General features: G+C 36.6%; 2 protein-coding genes across 2 annotated transcripts; one reads left to right on the plus strand and one right to left on the minus strand.

Annotated features, from left to right (window-relative positions):
* Positions 1 to 6,857: 6,857 nt before the first annotated feature.
* LOC129303172 (pyridoxine/pyridoxamine 5'-phosphate oxidase 1, chloroplastic) lies at positions 6,858 to 13,363 on the plus strand. The gene is made up of 14 exons (XM_054942287.1): positions 6,858 to 7,046; positions 7,152 to 7,349; positions 7,458 to 7,496; positions 7,834 to 8,001; positions 8,134 to 8,239; positions 8,980 to 9,146; positions 9,291 to 9,533; positions 9,718 to 9,806; positions 10,004 to 10,054; positions 10,152 to 10,242; positions 11,783 to 11,887; positions 11,965 to 12,035; positions 12,509 to 12,604; positions 12,907 to 13,363. Exons 1-14 carry the CDS (start codon positions 6,873 to 6,875, stop codon positions 12,971 to 12,973), a joined length of 1,665 nt encoding a protein of 554 aa, XP_054798262.1. The 5' UTR covers positions 6,858 to 6,872; the 3' UTR covers positions 12,974 to 13,363.
* Positions 13,364 to 17,152: 3,789 nt separating this feature from the next.
* On the minus strand, positions 17,153 to 20,626 carry LOC129303253 (transport inhibitor response 1-like protein). Its single transcript, XM_054942445.1, has 3 exons — positions 19,710 to 20,626; positions 18,838 to 19,339; positions 17,153 to 18,746 (listed from the first exon to the last, which is right to left on the minus strand). The coding sequence occupies exons 1-3, from the start codon at positions 20,315 to 20,317 to the stop codon at positions 17,988 to 17,990; spliced, it is 1,869 nt and encodes a 622-aa protein (XP_054798420.1). The 5' UTR covers positions 20,318 to 20,626; the 3' UTR covers positions 17,153 to 17,987.
* Between the last annotated feature and the right edge of the window lie 312 nt (positions 20,627 to 20,938).

The raw sequence follows: 20,938 nt of genomic DNA on the forward strand, positions 1-20,938 counted from the left end.
GGAGTATGGCTTAATTTAATGATTAGAAGAACATATATTTTTAATTGACGTAACATGATAACATAAGATTAACGCTATCTTCGTACAAAATCCCCCTCCCTTTGAAAGCTCTTCGATGCCATTTAAGGGCCTTTATTTGAAGAGTTCCTTCAAAAGGCATGTGAATTTGAGAAATAAATTTTGACATGTGAATACCTTGCCAAGTTTTTTTTTTAAGTTTGGTGAATCAACCTTGTAACTATTGTTTTTGGCGCTTTTATGAGAACAATTTCTAGCAGTGGCCATGAAAGACACTAATTGGTGGGTTGAAATCCTATGAAGTTGGCCTCTTAAGTTTCTATAGGTTAATATGCTTAACATTGACCTTTAAAAATTTTGCAAAAAATGCCAACAGAGAAAGATTGTTTGCACACGTCTACTTGCTTGCTGAGACAAATGAAAATCTAGATGTAACAAACCATATACTTTGATGTCACCATCTTTGGTTGGGACATTGCACTCGTTGGCATCCAAAACATTATTAATGATCTCAAGTTAGAGGCTATGATGAACATGTTGGCTACAAATATACCTAGAGGCTAGGATGATCTCAAGTTGGTGGCCTAGTTAATCATATTGGAGTGGCGACTCGCGAACATCTTATCTGAGACATGAACAAGAATTGAATTGAACATAATGATTTGTCAAATATATGAGTTATCAATTGAACACAACAACTAAACCTCTAGTTATCCTTAAAGACTCGGCCTTCTTTTATTTGGAATTACTTATGCACCTCACACCTTTTTTTTTCTTTATAGAAAAGTCCACTTGTGCTCCACAATACTTACCTGAATACTTAATTGTTCGAACTTGTGTCCTATCCCATTTGAATGCACCTTAGTGCTAATAGGCCAATAGGTCATTGGCAAGGCTTGACCTCTACTGGAAAGAAAAATTGCATTAAGTCAATATATATTGGAATTAGATCCTGAATAACAAGAATTTTGTTATATGAGATTCAACAACTAAATCTTTAAAAAAACAAATCATTGTGCGGACAGGCTCAGACACCTTATAAGCTATCGATATCAAATTTTTGTTGTTAATATCACTATCTGCATAAGGCATGGCTTATAAAAGGCTTAAAAACCTTGTGCATGTTGGGGTTACAAGTCACATTGAATTCACAACCTCTTGCTTACAGGGAAACTTATATACTACTAGACTGCAAGGTCATTGGCAACACTTATAGACCATGTTTCACACTTCATACTCCTTTTTTTCCAGTCAATAAATCATATGGTCCACACTTTGAATGAACTAATTTTAATTAAGGAAAACACTATTTGTGGTTCCTATACTTTGCTTTAAGTCTTGTTATAAATCCCTGCATTTTTTTGGTGTTTCAGATTTATATACTTTTCTCCATCTATAACGTTAGTCTTATAGTTTCTAGAAGGACGTTGATGTAATATAAATGATGTTAAGATTGCTGACGTCATCATTACCATAGTGAAATTTGTGTTAATGTGTTAAATGGATACTAAGTCGAACTTTTTACTACCTATTTAGATAGCTTAAATAATTAATTTTTTTGTGTGGAGAAAATCATGTTTTCACTGAAAATTATCCAAATAGCACTATTTTTTTAGTTAATCGATTATCTAGGCTAAATCACATTTTATAATAAGCTTACCCTACTAGCTTCTCTTAATTGAGTTATCTAGGCTTGACTACCACCTCTAAATCAAACATCCTCTCTCTCTCATTTTGTGATGCTAAGATCAAGCATGAACCCTATACCAGTTAGGGACCTGCTTTAAATTGATCAAGCATGACCCTGAGTTGAATATTTGTTTGTTAGGAGTAAACAAATGATTGCTGTGAGAGGATAGTCTGTTTGTATATAGGGGAAAAGGATGGACATGTAGCAGAGGGAGATGCAAGTATATGGGTAGGATTTAGACATATGTGATATAGATGATGATGGGGAAGTAAGGAAGAAGGGGCAGGATGGCTGAATAAGAGTTGCATTAAAGAGTTTGTATGCTGCCAATCAATGCCAAGCTGCCATGTGTTAATTTGTACTGTTAAAATTAATTCTGAGTAAATCATCCAAACGTCTTCAATTCTATTAAAATTAATTTCAGCCAAATAATATCCAAATAGATTGTGTTATAAATTAATCAATTATAATAAAAATCAATCATATTAATCAATTATTTTTATTATCAATTATACCAAACTAAATCCAAACAGGCTCTTTATAAATGAAATACATGGAAAAAAGGTACATCAGATAAAAAAAAGGTTGGCATGTAGTTAAAAGAAACTCTCAACTTTATATATATATATATATATATATATATAATATCTCAAAAATATTTGGGAGAATACAGAGAGGTCCCAAATGTAATATTTTCCCTGCTAAACACAATTAATACTTAAATTCAAGAAAATAACTCAAATTAGATTACCAAGTTTGTAATTTTATAGAAATGAGATCTCAAATTTTTATAGTTTAAAAATAAATTAAAATTATTCATTAAACTTTCAATTAGAGTAAAATAATGTTTCGAAAACTTAGGATATCTCAGAAGAGTGAAATGATTCAAAAACAATCGAAGAATATCAAAGGTTGGAAAACAAAGTAATGCATCGCGATATATGCACATGCGTCGTGATGACTTCTTCTCTATGCTGCATGTTGTACGTTTTTTATAGTAATTTCAAAAAAAAATTGACATAGACCATTTCTCCATTTAACATTCGAATGAGATGATTTAGGTGTCTACAGAAAGATCTTTTCATAAACTAGCTAATGGCATAAGTTTTACTGTCATATTAAGCCACACAAGAAAATTAGACAACTAAACATATTTTCAACCATTTTCACAATTTTCACAACCCGAGGGTGTCAAAAACCTCACGCATGTGCCAAAATTTATTCTTGACATTAAAACCATACTTGTTGGACTTATGACCACCTGTATAACACATCACATGCATATATATATATATATATATACCGTAATATCAAACTTTCACTTCTCAACCCCTTTAATATAAAAAACAGAGGGGAAGGCTTTAGCATTGCATTTTAAAATCAACATTCATAGTTATCATCAAATCAACAACCCTATACTTACACTAATATTTTGGCTCTATTAAACACTTGAACAACTTATAAATCACAACCCAGGGTCTAAAATACATTCTAAAGATCATATATATCAAAAGTGCAAGTGTATGCAAATATAACCTAATTGGCAATATATCAATTGTTACACAAAGAAAATAGAGTTAAGAGGCTATACAGTATGAATTCAAGATTCTTAAGCCTTGGGAACCTTTTCATTGTCTGCATTGAAGCTAGAACCTATAAATTATTGAAATAGAAGGGTAAGTCTAACTATTTAATAAATAAGGTATATCTATCTTATCCAGTTGTATATTAATTGCTTTAAACATGTACAATCGGTTGATTACTAAAAAACATTCAATTAAACGTGATACAAGCTATAATTTCACAATTCATTTCCATTTCACATATCACATCTCAAATCAAATAATATATTGCTACAAGACACACAGGCATGTGTCAGTGACCTAATTCATTAGTTCCTTGCTCAGTGTCATAATTCATACAATCATTGACAATGGCACATTCACTATCGTGACTTGCCACAAACTTAACAATCATGCAACACGTCGGATAGACATGTATGGATGATCAATTCAACTTTATATCCCCCTTATATCTTCTCACTGAAACTGTAGGCTATAATATCAAATAGGGCTCTGTTTGTATGACTAGACTATTTAAGCTCACCAATTTTAAGATGTGACCCGGCCAAGTATCATAAAACTTATTCTCGGACCACGGTTTCTCCCACTCTTGAATCTCTAGGATGTTATATATTCTAAGCTAATCTCCTTGATAAACAGATAGAGATAGTTAAGTTCTATTACCTCGACAAATAGTGGGACAAGGTTATGCCTTCGTGTACTGGAAAGCATTCGTATATACCATATAGATCTTATTTACTTCTCTCCTAAGTAAACTCCTGTTGAATGATCATGTAATGTATGATGCTCACACACTTCACAATTTCATATGCCCTATAACAACATATTAGGCTCACGTTATAATGCTACTTAAGTAAGCATCCATACTAGTTTCACAAATCTTCTCAATTTAAAATTTCAACCTCATAACACATTTCAAATCCTCTTTTAACCACCCATGTAGTATTCACAAGTCAATACACTCATGCAATCATTACATTGCATACTTCTCATTCTAATTACACGTCATAATTTGAAAATCATTTAAGTCCAGCTCTATATTTTAGTCGAACCAAAGTTAATACACTATCATAAGGTTTATGGCATGCTTTCACATTTACAAACTTAATTATACAAGCAAATGAACCCATTTTCACATTATAATATAATTAATAAACAACTACCCAAGATAAGCTTTCCCTGATTATTTCAAACCTTTGCGAGGTTAAAAGTTTATCCCTCAATAACTTGCTTCCCAGCTTGTTTCCAAACCAAATATAGTGCCTAAATAATTAATCTACAATTAATCAAGTCTAACTCGTTAACATTGTCAAATACATACTTTCAGGCTCTCACTTTCTACTTTTAACATACTCTATATCCTTATTTCTCACATATAGACTTATCCATTGGGTATATTAACTTCTATCCAACCCAAACTAACTATTATGAATCTCACATGGAGTCAACAATGCCTCAACCATCCTCATAACTCAAGTTTAATACCCTATTTTTAGACATTAATGAGGCTTAACAACCAAAAACTTATAAAACCATCGATACTAGGTTTAACCAACCTAAACAACTTTTATTAACTCTATTTAAATTAATGGGTTCAAATATATAGCCTATATGAGCCAAAAATTAACTTTACACTTCAAATCTTAACTTCAAACTAGTGTAGAGAGAAAGAGGAAGGATAGATAATACTTATCTTAGTGATTGAGAGCTTGAAACCCTCACAAATCCTTCCCAAAGTCATGCCTTATTAGAGCTCTCTTTATCCCTCTCATTTTTATCTTGCTTTCCCATGTTTTTAACACTGATTCGCAACTTAAATATATAAAAAATGGGCCATGTGCTGCGGCAGACGATGCTCATGCTGCGGTGTGTGGTACAAAGCCATACTCCTTCATTTTCTCTCCCTTTTTAGCCTACATGGCTCTTACTCGACCTTGAACCCACATCCTAAGATCATTACCAAGCCCAAAAGGTTCTTTAATTTTCTTGAACCATTCCTTTATCAATTTCACCAAATTAAACTTGATTAATTCATTAGTAATCCAATGATTAAAATTTAGGATGTTACACTAAAAGGATCAATTAATTTAAGCTAGGTCTTAAGTGTCAAATTTAAAAATTTATAACTCAATTTCTTAATTTTAAAACTACATTATAATGAATTTGTAACTTGTTATTCAAATTTTAACATGGTTGAAGAATAAAATTTTTTTTTGTTAAAATTTGAAATATAAGTTGCAAATTCATCACAAATTGAGTTGCAAAATTAAAAAATTGAGTTGCAAATTTTTAAACTTTGACACTTGGAACCTAACTTGAATTAATTAATCATTTTGAGACCTTTCTATATATTCTCCCAAAATATTTTAAATGTATTTTAATACTAACTTTTAAACTTTAAGAACTGCAATTTTTATCTTAAGAAATTGAGTCTTGTACATTTTTAAGCATCCCAAAAATATATTTTACATTTTTTAGAATATAAAAATAACTAATTTAAAAGTAAAAATTGTTTTCTTATAAAAAAAATTAAATAGCCAAGCTTGGTCTTAACTTCTTATGGACTATTGGGCTAGACCCAATACTTGAATTTTTAAATTTTTTTAAAACATCAATTTTTACTTTAAAATTAATTATTTTTATACTATAAAAATGTAAAATATATTTTTGGATACTTAAAAGAATATATTTTAAATGTTTTTTGAAATATTTTATAGATATTTTAAATTGAGAGTTTTTTTTAACTCCAAGTTAGCTCCTTTTTTTTAATCCATGTAGTTTTTTTTAATTTATTTTGCTTATTAAAAAGTCTAATTCAACACCAATTTAATAGCACAAACTTAACGATGTTAGTGGACAAGTAAGCAATCTTAACATTGCTTGTGCCGGATTTGAATTCATTGACTGTACTTAATATAAGTACTGAGTGCTTACATCATCTAAGTCGTTGAAATCTAGATCAATGATTCAGATAAACTCATTCATTCATTAATCTTAAGTAGAGTATAAGTTTATAATCATTGATATGAATTTTAACGATTCAAATGCTACAGGCACTAAATACCAATATTAAACAAAGTCACTAAATCTAAATCTCATTTATGTCACGTCAACATTCCTCTGAAATTATAAGAACCAATGGCATAGACAGAAAAAAGTATAAAAACCTATAATATCTAAAAAAATTGTAAGAACTTACAACAAAAAGAATAAAGTAAAGGGACAGAAATAGTATTTTCCTTTTTAATTAATACTTACAGTAAACCTTAGAATTTGAATTCAATGGACCGATTCATCTGATAAATGGTAATTGAACTGATTCAATTTTATTAAAGTCAGACTATTTAATCACACAGGAATAAATCAAGTCATTTTCGGATTGAACATTTTTGGTTCACAGACAATTTGTTACATAATAGTAGTTAATACGAGAACCCATGGTCTGCAGTACAGTTGCTCACCAGCCTCGATGACCGAATGCTAATTTTTGACAGACAAAAAAGTTTAGTTATTTAAAGTTAAAATGTAGATGTAGTATTCTCGAAAGGATTACACGCTCGTAGTATTAACTAATTGGTACGATGGGTTCATTCAGAAGAAGCCGAGCCCAACGGAAGCACCCAATGCGTTCGTTGGTGCGGAAGGCAAGAACGATGACATGTTTATACCTTACCCACGCACTCACTCACACTCAAAACGCTCTCTTCTACGCCAACGTCCCCAAACCCCCCTCCCCTTCTCCTAAACTTCTCTCGGTAGGCCATTTCTCCGCTTCATCAATGTCTTTTTTCCAATTTCTCTTTCAACGCTTCAAGCAACTGTTCCCCAAATTTAAAGTTTTGTGCTTCTTCTTATTCCAGGGCATTCGAGGCTCAATTTGCACTGCGGGAATTCGGGCGTTTCGTAGTGCGCTCACCGAAGCTGCAGGGTCCAGAGCTGCTGTGTTGGGGCAAACCATGGGGAGCCACGACTCTATTTCGTACCTGACTCAGCGGGAAGCTGCCGAGATCGATGAGATCCTCATGGGCCCTCTTGGATTTAGTGTCGACCAGTTGATGGTCAATCTTCATCGTAGATTTCCCTACTTCTCTTCCTGTAGTATAATTTCTTTTCCTGTCGTTGCTTAACGGTTTCAGTTTGTGTTCATTGCACATTTGTAATTGTAGGAATTGGCTGGTTTGAGCGTTGCCGCGTCCGTAGCAGAGGTGATTATTAGCTGCTTTTTATTTATCTATTGAGTTTTCTTTGTAGTTGCACTCCTTTCATGGTGGAAATGAATTGAATGAAATTGTCAAAAATTCACGTAGACAGTTTCAATGATAAGTTTTCTGCAATAATAATATTTTAGTTAGTTATAACACTTCATAAATTACTCGTGATTCCATATTTCAATCATCAGCTTTCGGCAATAAGAATATTTTGAGTCTTTCACTCTGTTCTGTGACTTTATTGTCTGCAATACCAAGTATTCTGAGAGAATCGTGTTCCCTGCAATAATAATATCGTGGAACATTTGTGCTTTAAATTAAGTTTCTTCCACAGGTTTACAAACCAAGTGAGCATGTCCGAGTACTTGCTATATGTGGACCTGGGAATAATGGGGGTGATGGTCTAGTGGCTGCCCGTCACCTTCATCACTTTGGTTACAGGCCCTGTGTCTGCTATCCCAAGCGTACTGCCAAGCCTCTTTATGCTGGATTAGTCACTCAGGTATGGGGAAACTCCAGCTGACAAACTTTTAAACCACCCTTTCATATCGTGTATCTCCCTGCCAATTATTTCTTTGGCACGGTGGTTTGTTGTTAGTTGTTGTGAGTCTCATTTGAATGACTGTTGGTGCAGCTTGAATCACTATCAATCCCATTCCTATCAGAGGAAGATCTGAAATCAGACTTGTCCAAGGACTTTGACATTGTAATAGATTCTATGTTTGGATTCTCTTTCCATGGTAATTTTCTAGTTAGTTTTTTGAATTATTGTTTGTGGATCCCTTATAGAGGACCATGAAACCACATACAACTTGCATTGTTATGTTTATATAATTTTGACATTTTATTAGTTAGTTATAACCGTTGGTTATTAGCCATTGGGGTAATTCAGCGGTCATATAAATACTTCTATGTTTCATTGCATTAGGTTGTTGTTCAATAGAATCTGGTATTATTCAGAAAGTTCTCGCCTCTCTTTTCTCTCTTCCTCTTCAACCTCTCGTCTCTCATCTTCTATAAACCTTCATCTGTTCTTCTCTCCTCCTATCCTCTTCAACATCTATTCTATTCTATTCTACTATTACAAACATATAACAGTGGTAACTTATATATGATGCAAACTCATAATGTCACAACTTTGTCATGACTGATTACTAGAATGTGAAAAATTGTGAAATTAATTAGCAATTTGTGATCTCACCTTTCTAGTCATTTCATAATGTAAAAAGGACTTGCTCTATCAATCATCAAAATTTATTTTACAATATTTCTGGCCATCAAATTATATAGGGCCTTCTTGTCAAGGTAAGTGCACCTAAAGTTATTATTCACCAATGATAATTTTCACCAATCTCTTCTGGTTCTTATCAGAATTTTGAACTCACTTCACAGGCATGAGATTTAATGGATTTTCTTTTATTAATGCATGACTCAATTCATTTTCGTTCATCAGGATGAGTAAATTCTAATTTTTTTCCAGGTGCTCCGAGGCCTCCTTTTGATGATCTGATCCAGAGGCTTGTCACTTTACATAATCATGAACAAGCCAATCAGAAAAGATCAGCTCTAGTCTCCATAGATATTCCCTCTGGGTGGCATGTTGAAAAAGGAGATGTTGATGGTAAAGGCATCAAACCTGATATGTTGGTATGATTCTCAAAGACGTCTGTTTTATTGTTTCTTACACCAAAATTTGGAATTTACAAATAATATCCTAAATCCACTTAGGCAAACACAAGTTGTGTTTCTATTGAGTGATAATCTCGTTAACATGCTCTAAGTTTCTTGTAGGTTTCTTTGACAGCACCAAAATTATGTGCACAGAAGTTTAGTGGTCCTCATCACTTTCTAGGAGGTCGATTTGTCCCACCTGCCATTGCAGAAAAATACAAGCTTCATCTCCCACCATATCCTGGAACCGCTATGTGTGTTCGAATTGGCAAGCCTCCTCAAGTTGATATTTCAGCTCTAAGAGAGAACTATATTTCTCCAGAGTTTCTTGAAGAGCAGGTGGATGCAGACCCCATCATCCAGGTAAAGTTCATGTAAAATAAAACTGTTTGTAAATCCCCCCTTCTTTGGTCCTTCTGTGGTTTATTCATTTTAATTTAATAACCTACGAGTATTTTTCAAAACAGAGATTTTAATGCTCATGGCTACTTCTCAGCCCTCCAACATCTTTCTTATGTTTGATAATTTCGTGATTCAATACCTGCAGTTTTGTAAGTGGTTTGATGATGCATTGGCTGCTGGCTTGAGGGAACCAAATGCTATGGCCTTATCGACTGTAGGGAAGGGCGCAAAGCCGTAAGATCAGCTTTGCTGTTATTCATCTTACTTTGTTTCTTCCATTTTTTTCAGTCTTCACCTATATAGATCACTGGGTTCTTGTGAATGAACAAAATGTACTCTTTGAAGGGTTTTGTGTAACTAAAATGTATACATAATAAATATGTTGCTTAACTGAACTTCATTTCCATCTGGCTTTACTTATACGGCTGCAGGTCATCACGAATGGTGTTGTTGAAGGGTGTGGACAAGGATGGTTTTGTGTGGTCAGTAATAATCTGTTGCTTATACTTTATAATGATCTTAACAAAGTTGTTTGAAAAATGATTATCATCTTCCACCTGCTGCAATTGGTTTGTTCAGGTACACAAACTATGAAAGCCAGAAGGCACATGAACTATCAGAAAATCCTCGTGCATCACTTCTTTTCTATTGGGAAGGTCTAAACCGGCAGGTAACTGTTATTTTTGTTCTAGCCTTTGCTGCATATTGATTTGTTCCTTCATGGCTTTGATGATGCATGTTCCTTTCTGATGCAAATCAGTATCATGCCAGCATGTAGTTTCCTTAAAAAATGAGGGAAATACACTATTTGATATATGGAATGAAATATAACACACGGGTGATTAAATTCTTCTAACGGTCTAGGTTAGTGGATTAGCATCTCCTGGATTGACCTATTGTCTAGATCTCATGAAGGATGTTATGGCAAGTGGTTTGAGATATGTCCAGAGAAAGAAGAAAAATAAAAATGCACATGTCAGGAACTAAATTTAAAAAACCCAATTTTTGCTTTCTTCTCGATTTCTTTCATTACCTTTTACTCAAAAACATATACGGAGGCTTACTTCTGGCTGTTGAAATCTTGATAATCTACTACCTTATAAGGACTTTTTGGTAAGTTTCAGCTCAAAGACTGGTGCTGAATTTGTTTGGCCATGAGTATGCTTTTTTTCCATTTTGTTTAGATTTAAGACAATACTTTCTCTTCTCATGTTAGCAAAGTTTTGTTTCTTTGTAAATTTTTCTTGTTGCAAACATTTGAAGAGCTTCATTCATTAATTTTTCTTGCAGCTTTATTTTAAATTGTTTGAGGTTACATTGCAAAGTATTGGTTAGAATCTAATGTCGTTTTATCCTCTCTTTAACAATATACTTGTCTAGATTGAGGGTATCTTTTATTATTCTCTAGTCTCAATCTGTTTCTCCCTTCAAGCAGTTACCTTCTGCAATCACATATTTCAGAAAACTGTATTTATGTTTATAGAATTGCTGACTAACTTGTCAGAGAGTAAAATGGTTTTTTCTATGTAGGCACCACTTGAAATATATTAGGATGATTTAAAGTGATTGAGAGCTACAAATTGGTTATCTTAATTGTTAGTTTGAGTTTGACTTTTGTATTTGTTAATTCATGTTACCATGGTCATTAATGTGTATGTTTGTGTCTGTGTGTGTATATTTTACAACCCGTCTGAGAATGTATTTGGGGAAAAAGATGCTTTACTCCGTGTCATGGTTTACTGCAGAGCTGCTATGAATTTTAAATAGCTTTACATTGTAAGTTAAATAAGCTGAGGCATTGATGGTTTGTAACAAGTCTTTAGTTGAAATGACCTGAAATGCTTATAACTCTACCGTTATGAAGGCATACCTCATAATTCATTGATCGCCTTCCACTTTTTTTGCCAATATATTGATAACCTTTCTAGATAAGGATCATTTCTGTCAAGATATAGTTAGTTTAGTTTTGTTGCTTAGTTGAGATTCTATTATGTTAGCTGAACTAGGTTTCAATATGTAAGCCCAAGCCCCGGTTTATGCAGTTAGATGTATGTCTTAGAATCAGGTCTTGAACTCAGTTATATTGACTGTTGCCATATATGTACAAAGGCTTGCATTTGAAAAGTTGAATGAGAAAAGATCCAGAACTCTCTTGGTTCAAAAGGGGGGGTCAATCTATAAAGTTCCCATTTCTTTTTTCCTTTTCCAAGGTACGAGTGGAGGGATCTGTGCAGAAAGTCTCAGATGAAGAATCAGAACAGTATTTCCATAGCCGTCCTAGAGGAAGTCAGATTGGAGCAATAGCTAGTAAGCAGGTGTGCTGTTTATTTTTACTGAATTCTGATAGTTGTTGAATATAAAAAATGATTTTTACCAGTTGCTTGATCTTTAGAGTATGGTGGTGCCTGGAAGACATGTTCTTCATCAGGAGTACAAAGAGCTGGAGCAAAAATTTGCTGATGGGTGAGTCTTAGACCATCTTTTAACTATTGGGTTTCCCTTGGGAAATTAGAAAGAGGACAATAGAAAAAACGGAGAGTAAATATTAGCCATAGATGATAAAATGAGGACAATAGGAAAAAATGGAGTGTAAATATTAGCAGCGGATGGAATCATACATTATATCTAGATTCATTTTCAATCCTGATTCTTCTATTTCCTTTCACTATTTCTGTTTTCCTAACGGACCACTATTGGTTAGTATTCTGTTCGTGATACCAATTAAAGTCCCTATGGTTCTAATGCATTATTCGTGATATCTTAAATTGTGTGCAATTGTTGGACTTTCTCCAAATCTTTCTGGAATTAACCTGAGCTCTGATTAGCTCATCATCTTATGCCTCCAACATTACGCTGCTTTTTAAGAACTCCTTGGCCCTCCCATTTGTTAACGCCAGGTGAGTTGGGAAGTAACACTTCTGTTTTCCTGCTTGCAGTGGCTTGATCCCTAAACCCAAAAACTGGGGAGGATACAGACTGACACCACAACTTTTTGAGTTTTGGCAAGGACAGCCGTCTCGTTTGCATGACAGGTGGTTGTTGCCCCCTTTATGACTGGTTGATTTTTATGTATATTGTTCATTATGACATGGACAAACGGTGGGTGTGGGACTATAATTCGTTTTTCCAAATTTATGACAAAAACTATAAATCTTGTGCCTTGCTCTGAGAAGTAAAAATGAATTTTATTTGTTTTTAACAATCTTTAGTTTGGGCTTTCAACAGTATTATTCCGTATGCAGCTGTCATTAGAAGCTATTGTATTCACAAACTGTATGAGGAGAACTATCCATGAGGGTTCCTTATGGTTTCGTTGTGAATATTTTATTGACAGGTTGCGCTATTCCCCCCACGAGATCAATGGACAACGAGCATGGAAGATTGAGCGGTTGGCCCCCTAAAACGTCTAGCATGTGAGAAACATAAATAGGTGGTGTGCTGATGTTTGTAATATTAATTCTCAATCATGCTAAGTAAAACAGTAGATGGTCAGATAATGCAAAAGTAGATGAGGATGTGCAATCTCAGTTGAATATCGAAGCATACTATATAGACATACCGATCACGAAAACAAGGCATTCGATATTATGATAGTCCCAATCAGTGAGCCTGAATTTATTCATTTAATGGGAAGTATAGAACGCTGTTCATCATCTAGATGACAGTATCATGTATATGGTAACAATAATGTGAACTAACATTGTAGTTTTTTATTTTCTTTTGTTTTTTTTTTTGGGACAGAACATTGTATTTTTGTTCTCTCTTATTTGAGATCCGCATGAGTTGCTATATTTGGCGGCAGTGATTTTTGATTGTTAGTCATTTCTAATATGGATCAAATTTCATTGCGAGCCATTTGAGACTGTCCGGGTAGGGAGGATGATTGGACTTAAACCCGTAACTAAAGAAGTTTATCCTGGGAAAGGTAATTGATACTTCTGGTTCTGTAGCTGTCTGATACTTACGGTTGACAATTAATTTGTGATCAAAATTTAATATAGTTCAAATTATCAATGTATATATACAACGAGCCAAATGCAGACGTGCATGCCATAGAACAGCTCAAATATTTATTTATTATTCTGTCTCGATGCACCTTTACACTCGTTCCTTTCCCTTCCCCAACTTGTGTTTTGTCGTGATAAGTAATTTATAATATAGATATATATATATATATATATATACACAGATATATTGGAGAGCCAGCAAATTCATGTTTTCTTCAAAACTTCATTCGCCAAGTCACCAGGTTTATGGACGGACGGCTTCGAATTTTCCCAGATCATGAGATACTTGCCCCTGCCTTTGCCTAGAGAGGTCTTGAGAGTCTGGTGGGTAGCAACAATTTGATTACAACATTTTAATCCGGGCGATCTTACAGCAGAGATAAACACCGAAACCAGACCCTATCTGATGGTCGAAAGGTGATTTTTTTTCCCCACCCAAGATGGGTATTTCACTATTTTGAATGAAGGTTTATGAAAATGGAGGGTGTGTATTAGTGGCTGGATAGAATCCATGTACTGATTGATGGACAGGGAACGCCAAAAGTGGCTCCTGCTGAAATATAAAGGTGAAAATAGTGTAAACTATTAGTTGTCCTATTCCTTTTCAAATAAGTGGATGGCTCTCCAACAATTTGGACGCTTCTCGATATTTTTCCAGTATTGGTCAGGTTGATGAAGTGGATCATGCCAAACCGGGGACCACCATGAATTTGAAAATCAGCAAATTTCTTTTCAGATTGCTTTTGACCAAGTCGAAGCTGTAACCTGACACCCTTGCTTTTTATCTGAGAGGTCATATTTAGTTCAGGGTTTTCCACTCACCACACCCAGTTTCCTTTCAAAGCTTGGCCTTCACCTCCTCAATGATATCACAGCTTGAGATCGAAATTCAAACGCCAGAGAGGGCTCACAGTTATTACATGTCATTCGTGAAAGCTACCCAGAAGATGATCATGATACGGCATGGGATCATTTTGCAAGAGTTCTAAAGGAGAAATGATTGGAAGATTCTCTCTCTCTTTCAAATCATATCAGGCTAGGCCCCCATGAAAGAGAGAGAAAATTAACAAAAACGTGTAACCCAAATAATGGATTTCAAGCTTTTAGGCTTTGAAGCCTCTGTTCTTGATATTCCGCAAAGCTGTTTGATCGAACTCACCAAATATTACATGTTAATGGCTCTGTTTCAAGAGCAAATTGACATAAAATGACATCAAATATCAAACCCTATCATCGAGACCAACCTTCCATGGAGCTGGATCGGCCATTTGTCGATTCTGTACTAGAAAGTGGCCCCTTACCTCTCCCTCAATTCCATCAACTCTAGGAGCCTCGATTGCTTTCTTAACGTCAAGAATATGCTTGCTTTTTCTGTGCGGATATAAAGACTACAGTGTTAATAAAGATTTAGTTTGATTGCTTAGATAAGGCCATGTCTATGCAGAAGGTTATTGAAGAGCCAGAACGATTTTTATCTGCTCGATTTTGAATTTTTTATATCTATCCACAAAATAAAAAGCAATACGGTGTAATAGTATAAGTACAGTGCGCTGCAGAAAGAATGCTCGGAGTACAAATTTGAAATCGTGTCAGGGATGGACAAAGATGCTGAGGCAGGGGAATGATAGTCTCTCTTTTGAAACTTCTTTTCTTGAATGCTTATCTGAATTACGATGAGCCTTTTGAGGAGCAAAAATCAGCAACTCGCCTGAAAAAAAAAAATTAAAAAACCCGACAATGTGACTTGACTGGTGAGTTATGGATGATGATTTATGGACAACAGCCATTCACATTAGTGGATGTCTCATCCTTTGAATGAGCGACATCTGAACTAATGGCGATCCCAAAGGTTAAAGTAATTTGTCATTTGCTATGCATAACATGGTCTCATCGGTCTTAGCTAGAAGCAAAACACAGCTTCCAAACAAACCCTTCTTGTTCTGCTCTCTGCACATTCCGAAATCTCAGTTTGAAGACAGAGAGAAATCAAATACTGATACTTGACAAGTGAACATTATAGTTTTTTATTTTAAAAAAGAAATTATAGTCAGACGACTTAAACAGTTGCATGTGATGTCTCCATATAAAATATGTAAAGCGAGGATCAATCCTGGAAATGGTGACAGTAAAGAACGCATTATTGAATATCATTTAAAAAAGAAGTATAGTTTAGTGGTTGAGCTGGGCTTAGATCAGCCATGAATGGTGGTTAACAGAAACAACACGAGATGTAATTTTTTAAAAAATAAAATAAAATCACGGGATTTATCAGGGTTCGTGACAGTGTACGTTAGCTTCTGCAATGTGCATCTCCCCACCATTATGTTATCAAACACGATATCATTATTATTAATAAATGCATGATTATATAATATCTTAATGTGCACAATGTCATTAATATATCCCCAGCTCCAATACCGTACACGTGGCCCACATACTCAAATGATCGGGCGGTGGGCCACCCCTTGGATGTGGCTTCACCAATCACCCATAACCAGCCAGCCCCCTCGCGCCTTTTTTTTTTTTTTTCCTGAAGCATTTGCAACTCATTCTAATTATTATTATTTGTTCCTATTATTATATGTGCGCGCTTAGCAAACAGTATAATGCATGTGAAAACCAAATCAACTTGTGCTTGTTCTCATCCAGGACCATGTAATTTGATGGATGAATTTTTCTATTAAAAAAGCGATAGATTGGTCTGCCCAGTAGGTAAGACAGGACCATCGCTCGGGTCATTTCAATCTTAACGCATCGGACGGCCATAATTGAAGGATGTGTGGAACCCTGTCCTTTCCGTAACATCATTATCCAAGTCCCTCTTATTATTTTTCCTACCTCGGGACAGTGATGGTTGGTTAATCTGGGAGAAAATACCAAGAAAGAAGAAAAATAAACGATATTATCTTCATATGTGAAAAGGAAAGGCCCGCCGTATCCTATGAGGGACTATTCCCAACACAAGCAATATGGAAAAGCCGCGTTAGCGACACTGATGATACAAGGCCAGTGTAAGAGTTGAGAGAGAAAGGGCAGAGAAAATGTCCACTTGCTGCTGCAACTCCCCTTCGGTTATTCAATTGCACAATCAGATTCCACTCCAGTCATAACCATGCTCTCACCCTCTAGCGAGAATGAATACCACCAAGAAGTTGAACATGAGCTCTCCTCTCTTTATAATTAGATTATTCTGATTTATTCCTTCTAGACTGAACTGGATTAAATTTTCCAGCAGATGAAATAAACTCAGGCGTCTATTGGAGCCTGCAGAAGCAATACTAGAGCAGGAGATCAACAGAGACAGAAACTGATAACAAGCACGGATACTTAAGCTACTCGGATAACTTGGGGAGGTTATGGAAAGAACCAACAAGAGGTTCGGGAATAACAAAAGCCGAAAAAGAAAGGTATCATCACAACATGTCGCATGGGAACACACGAAAAGAAAGATCGAAAAAGAGGAGGGGGGGTGTTCCTGCGACGTGTACTTGTTCAAACACTTTCCGCACAATATGAATGGGCCTCACCGCCAATTGATCATTCCGCATTCAGAAAAGAAAAGGCACAGACACAGTCGCACTAAGCATCTGGTATTATATGGACCCTGCATATTCTGGCATTTATTAGCCATCTCACAATTACTAACAATAACAATAAATTCAAGAGTCAGGAACTACAGCAACACGTCCGGAAAAATAAATTGAAAAAAGAAAAAGAACAAACTTCTGAGAGATAGGGGAGAGATCGAGATGTGTATATTCGGTCCAGGGATTTAGTCCTCACCAGCTACAGCTTAACCTAACTGCCATTTGAATCAAAATAAACAAACTAAGTTCTTACAAAGTGAATGCTTTGTTTCTCTATTGCTATGGTAGAAAAGTTAAGAGGATGTCACCCCTCCAACCCTTCAATTTTGATACCCTTCTGAATCAGCTTCCCGGGGGACACCATCTGAGAAGATGAATTTTATGTAAGCACTGCTCAGAGCAGTTTTGGCAATCCCGCCCCCTCCTCCGGTGGTCTTCCTTTATGATCAAATGAATCTAGAAGGAAAAAAGACATGAATTCAAAGTGTAGAGCGATCCAACATCAGATGGTCCAATACCCGTGGATATTCATCTTCTACATCGTCTCCCCCACCCGCCCCCCCCATGTTTCCTAGCGTCCTCCTCCCAAGTCCTCTGCAACAAACAATAATGAGAAAAGAGAAACACATTCTCACAATAGTCCCTTCATGGCATGCCATCTCAGTAGCCCAGGCCGAAAAAGAAAAAACAAATTGCTAGCTCAGCTTTGTTTGACATGGATAGCACCATTCTTCAGGCAGGTTTTCATAAAAATTTCCTGCTCTACAATTCCACTCGGCAGCCACCATAGAAATAAGCTGACAACTCCTCAAATTTAGAGTCTACTGCATGATGGTGACAAATTTGGGAGCATCATCTCTTGGTCCATCAAGGGATCGATACATGTATAATATCTCAACAGTATCATCAGCATTTCTCTCTTCACTTCTAATCACTTCCACCACCAGATGAGGCAGTGCCCGTGCGACTTCTTGGCAAGCATGGCGAGTCAGTTTACAAGATGACATCCAGACAAACCTCATGTTGTAATAATGATGCAAACCAGAATGTAAAGCTTCATCCCCAAATGGACTATCCCTGATTTCAAGTTTTTGCAGATTATGGCATCCCTCTAGAACATATTTAAGCCCCATGTCAGTGTCACCGGCAAAAGCAACTGACAGTGTCCTAACCAACTTCCCATATTTCCCAATGTAACCAAAAGCTCGGTCAGTCAGCAAACCAGATACAGCAAGTCGAGTGAGCTTCTTACAATTCATAACAATAGCACCAAAACCCTCATCCATGGGCTCCCCAGTCACCGCATCTGGCAGGTATCGCCCAATGATGCAAAGACGAAATACTACTAGATCTGGGCAATTCTTTGACATGGCTACTACAGCTGCATTTGTCATTCTTCGGCAGAAATACAAAATTGATTGTAATTTATTACAACCTTCAGAAATTGCTTGAAGGCCCACCTCGGAAACTGTCCCCTCAGCATGCTCATTAGCATTTTCAGGAAAAACTCGAAGCTCACGAAGATCCCTGCAAGTTGCAGCCACTGCTTGAAGGCCTTCATCACATATTGAATCAAGGACCTGCATAATAAGAGCAAAAGTAAGCTTCAAATACAAAAATGACAACAATGAGCAATCCGAAATCAGAATTTAGAACAAAAAAAACGCATACCCATAATGTCCGCAGTTTATGACAGTGGCAAATGACAGATTTCAGTTGTTCAGCATTAATATTGGCATAGCTGAAATTCAAAGATGTGAGATTGGGACAAACTTGATAGATTGCAGGCAGGTAATCTGGGAAAATATCCCTGAATCCAGATAGACAAACCAAGGATTTACAAGCTGCAAATGCAGAGGCATAATCTGGTTCCTGATCACCGGCAGCTACAGCCTCTGATGCACTGAATGAACCTGTTCCAAGATGAGTGAGCTGTGGCGCTCGAATAATCAGGCGGTAAAGCTGAGAGATGGTAGCAAATCCATTCAACCTAAGTTTCTTTAACGAAGGTGACCTAGCCACAAGTCTCTCCAATGCATCGAAATTAACAGGGAACTGTAAGCAATCGAAAACAAGAGATTCCAAATGTGTTTGATTGTCTGGAAAACATGATAGCCATTCCACTTCATCGTCCTCGACCTCCGATTCAACAAGATCAAGTGCTCTCAGCTGTCTGAAACAAGAAAGATAAAACAGGCAAAAATCAACTCACAACAAACAAGTTCGTTCCTCTTTTTCCGACCACCAAACGTCTCCAGTCTAAGCCATCCAATAAATTGTAAAAAGCTCAAGGACATAATTGCTATAGAGTCCACTTTAACGTAATTTCCGAGCATAAAACAGAACAATGCCGTGAAAGCAGGAAAGCACACCCAGAACCCCCAACCCCCCAAACTAACACTGAAAATTTTCTTATCAAAGCACAAACTACATCAAACTAATCTCACAAGCGATTAAGCGTAAACAACAAACAACGCCCGTAGTAATCAACTGAAAAATAAACAAGATCTAATTACCCCTTTTCTTAAAGAAGAAAATATTACCTGCATCTGCTGGCAACGGCGGCAAGTCCACTGGTCCCAAACCCTTCGCAGCATACAAGGACAAGCTCTTTGAAGCCGGGGAACGATTCAGAGAGAAGAACCAGATCCTCGTCCGTCACAGACATGCGCTTCAGATAAACCTTCTCCAGCCAAGGATAAGCCGTGGCCATGGCAGCGACCCACGGCGAAAAGTGGGCCCCCCAGTTGAGCGGCATCAGATCGAAGTCTGCGAACCTCGGCTTCCCTTTAATTGCGACGGAACGAACCCGAGTAAAGCGGGCGGTGGCGCGGCGCGGCAACACCGCATAGCAATTACCGATGAAGAGTTCGGATCGGGTGAGGGCCTCAGCACGGTACCACGACTTGCAGACCAATGAGGCAGCGTTGCGGTCGCGGCGCGCCGTGAGGAAGTGGAGGACGTTCTCCAGGACATTCTCGAGGACTTGGTCTGGGTATGGCGACTGAAACTCCATTGACCCAGACCCAGAGCCAGGACAAGCAGCACAGTTTCTAGTTTTGGTGGATGATTCGGTGATGTCGGCCCTGGCAAGATCCAGGATCGACGATCCGTGCTCGTCTCGGGGGGCCTCAACCTGGTTAACCCTCATGCGCACCACACTCAGTCCTGATCTGCGAGTCGGGAACTTTTGATGAAAAAGATGGAATCTTTTATTGGTTAGTGGAATTTGGGGACGGAGTGGGCAGAAGATTTGGTTGTGCGTTTGATTTGGGAAGAGAGACAGGGAGAGAGGGAGGGATGGAGGGAGAGGGTGAGGGGTTATTTTAACTGGTCACAGAGGACGAGTACAGTGAGCTCTGCTGTCTGGGTCTCTCAGCATTGGGATTCTCCATTTCCTCTCTTTCCTCCCAAATATCCATCCAGTGGTTCTCCCCTCTTCTCTTTGTGCCTTGCCTTTTCTATTTTACTAACTGACCTTTCTTCTCTTTTAAATCTAAAAATCAGTTTGTCTGTAAGGCACTGAAAAAATCCATTTGATTATCATAAAATTAATTTAATTCAATCATTCATGTGACAAAGGATGAATTTATTAACCCTACAGTATATTCAAGTCTATGAATCAAATTAAAATAATTGAATCACATTATTTTAATCTCAAATTTGTCAGGCTGGTTGAACCAAAAGAACAATAATTTTAGGTGACCTTTTGCTTGAAAATATTTTATTGGGGATGACAGCATTGACAGATAGGAACATAATCACCGTCAAC

Source organism: Prosopis cineraria, unplaced genomic scaffold, assembly GCF_029017545.1.
Source record: "Prosopis cineraria cultivar Desert tree isolate PC_DT_omini unplaced genomic scaffold, ASM2901754v1 PC2, whole genome shotgun sequence".
Taxonomy (NCBI): Eukaryota; Viridiplantae; Streptophyta; class Magnoliopsida; order Fabales; family Fabaceae; genus Prosopis; species Prosopis cineraria.

What these genes read in the sequence shown, in the direction of transcription:
- LOC129303253 (XM_054942445.1), bottom strand. Translation starts at nt 20,317, where the DNA reads ATGAGGGTTAACCAGGTTGAGGCCCCCCGAGACGAGCACGGATCGTCG. An exon ending in GCCGTTGCCAGCAGATGCAG is followed by an intron (nt 19,340 to 19,709) that starts GTAATATTTTCT and finishes TTCTTGTTTCAG; the next exon opens with ACAGCTGAGAGCACTTGATC. An exon ending in ATAAACTGCGGACATTATGG is followed by an intron (nt 18,747 to 18,837) that starts GTATGCGTTTTT and finishes CTTATTATGCAG; the next exon opens with GTCCTTGATTCAATATGTGA.
- LOC129303172 (XM_054942287.1), top strand. Translation starts at nt 6,873, where the DNA reads ATGGGTTCATTCAGAAGAAGCCGAGCCCAACGGAAGCACCCAATGCGT. An exon ending in TTGCCGCGTCCGTAGCAGAG is followed by an intron (nt 7,497 to 7,833) that starts GTGATTATTAGC and finishes TTTCTTCCACAG; the next exon opens with GTTTACAAACCAAGTGAGCA. An exon ending in GTTTGGATTCTCTTTCCATG is followed by an intron (nt 8,240 to 8,979) that starts GTAATTTTCTAG and finishes ATTTTTTTCCAG; the next exon opens with GTGCTCCGAGGCCTCCTTTT.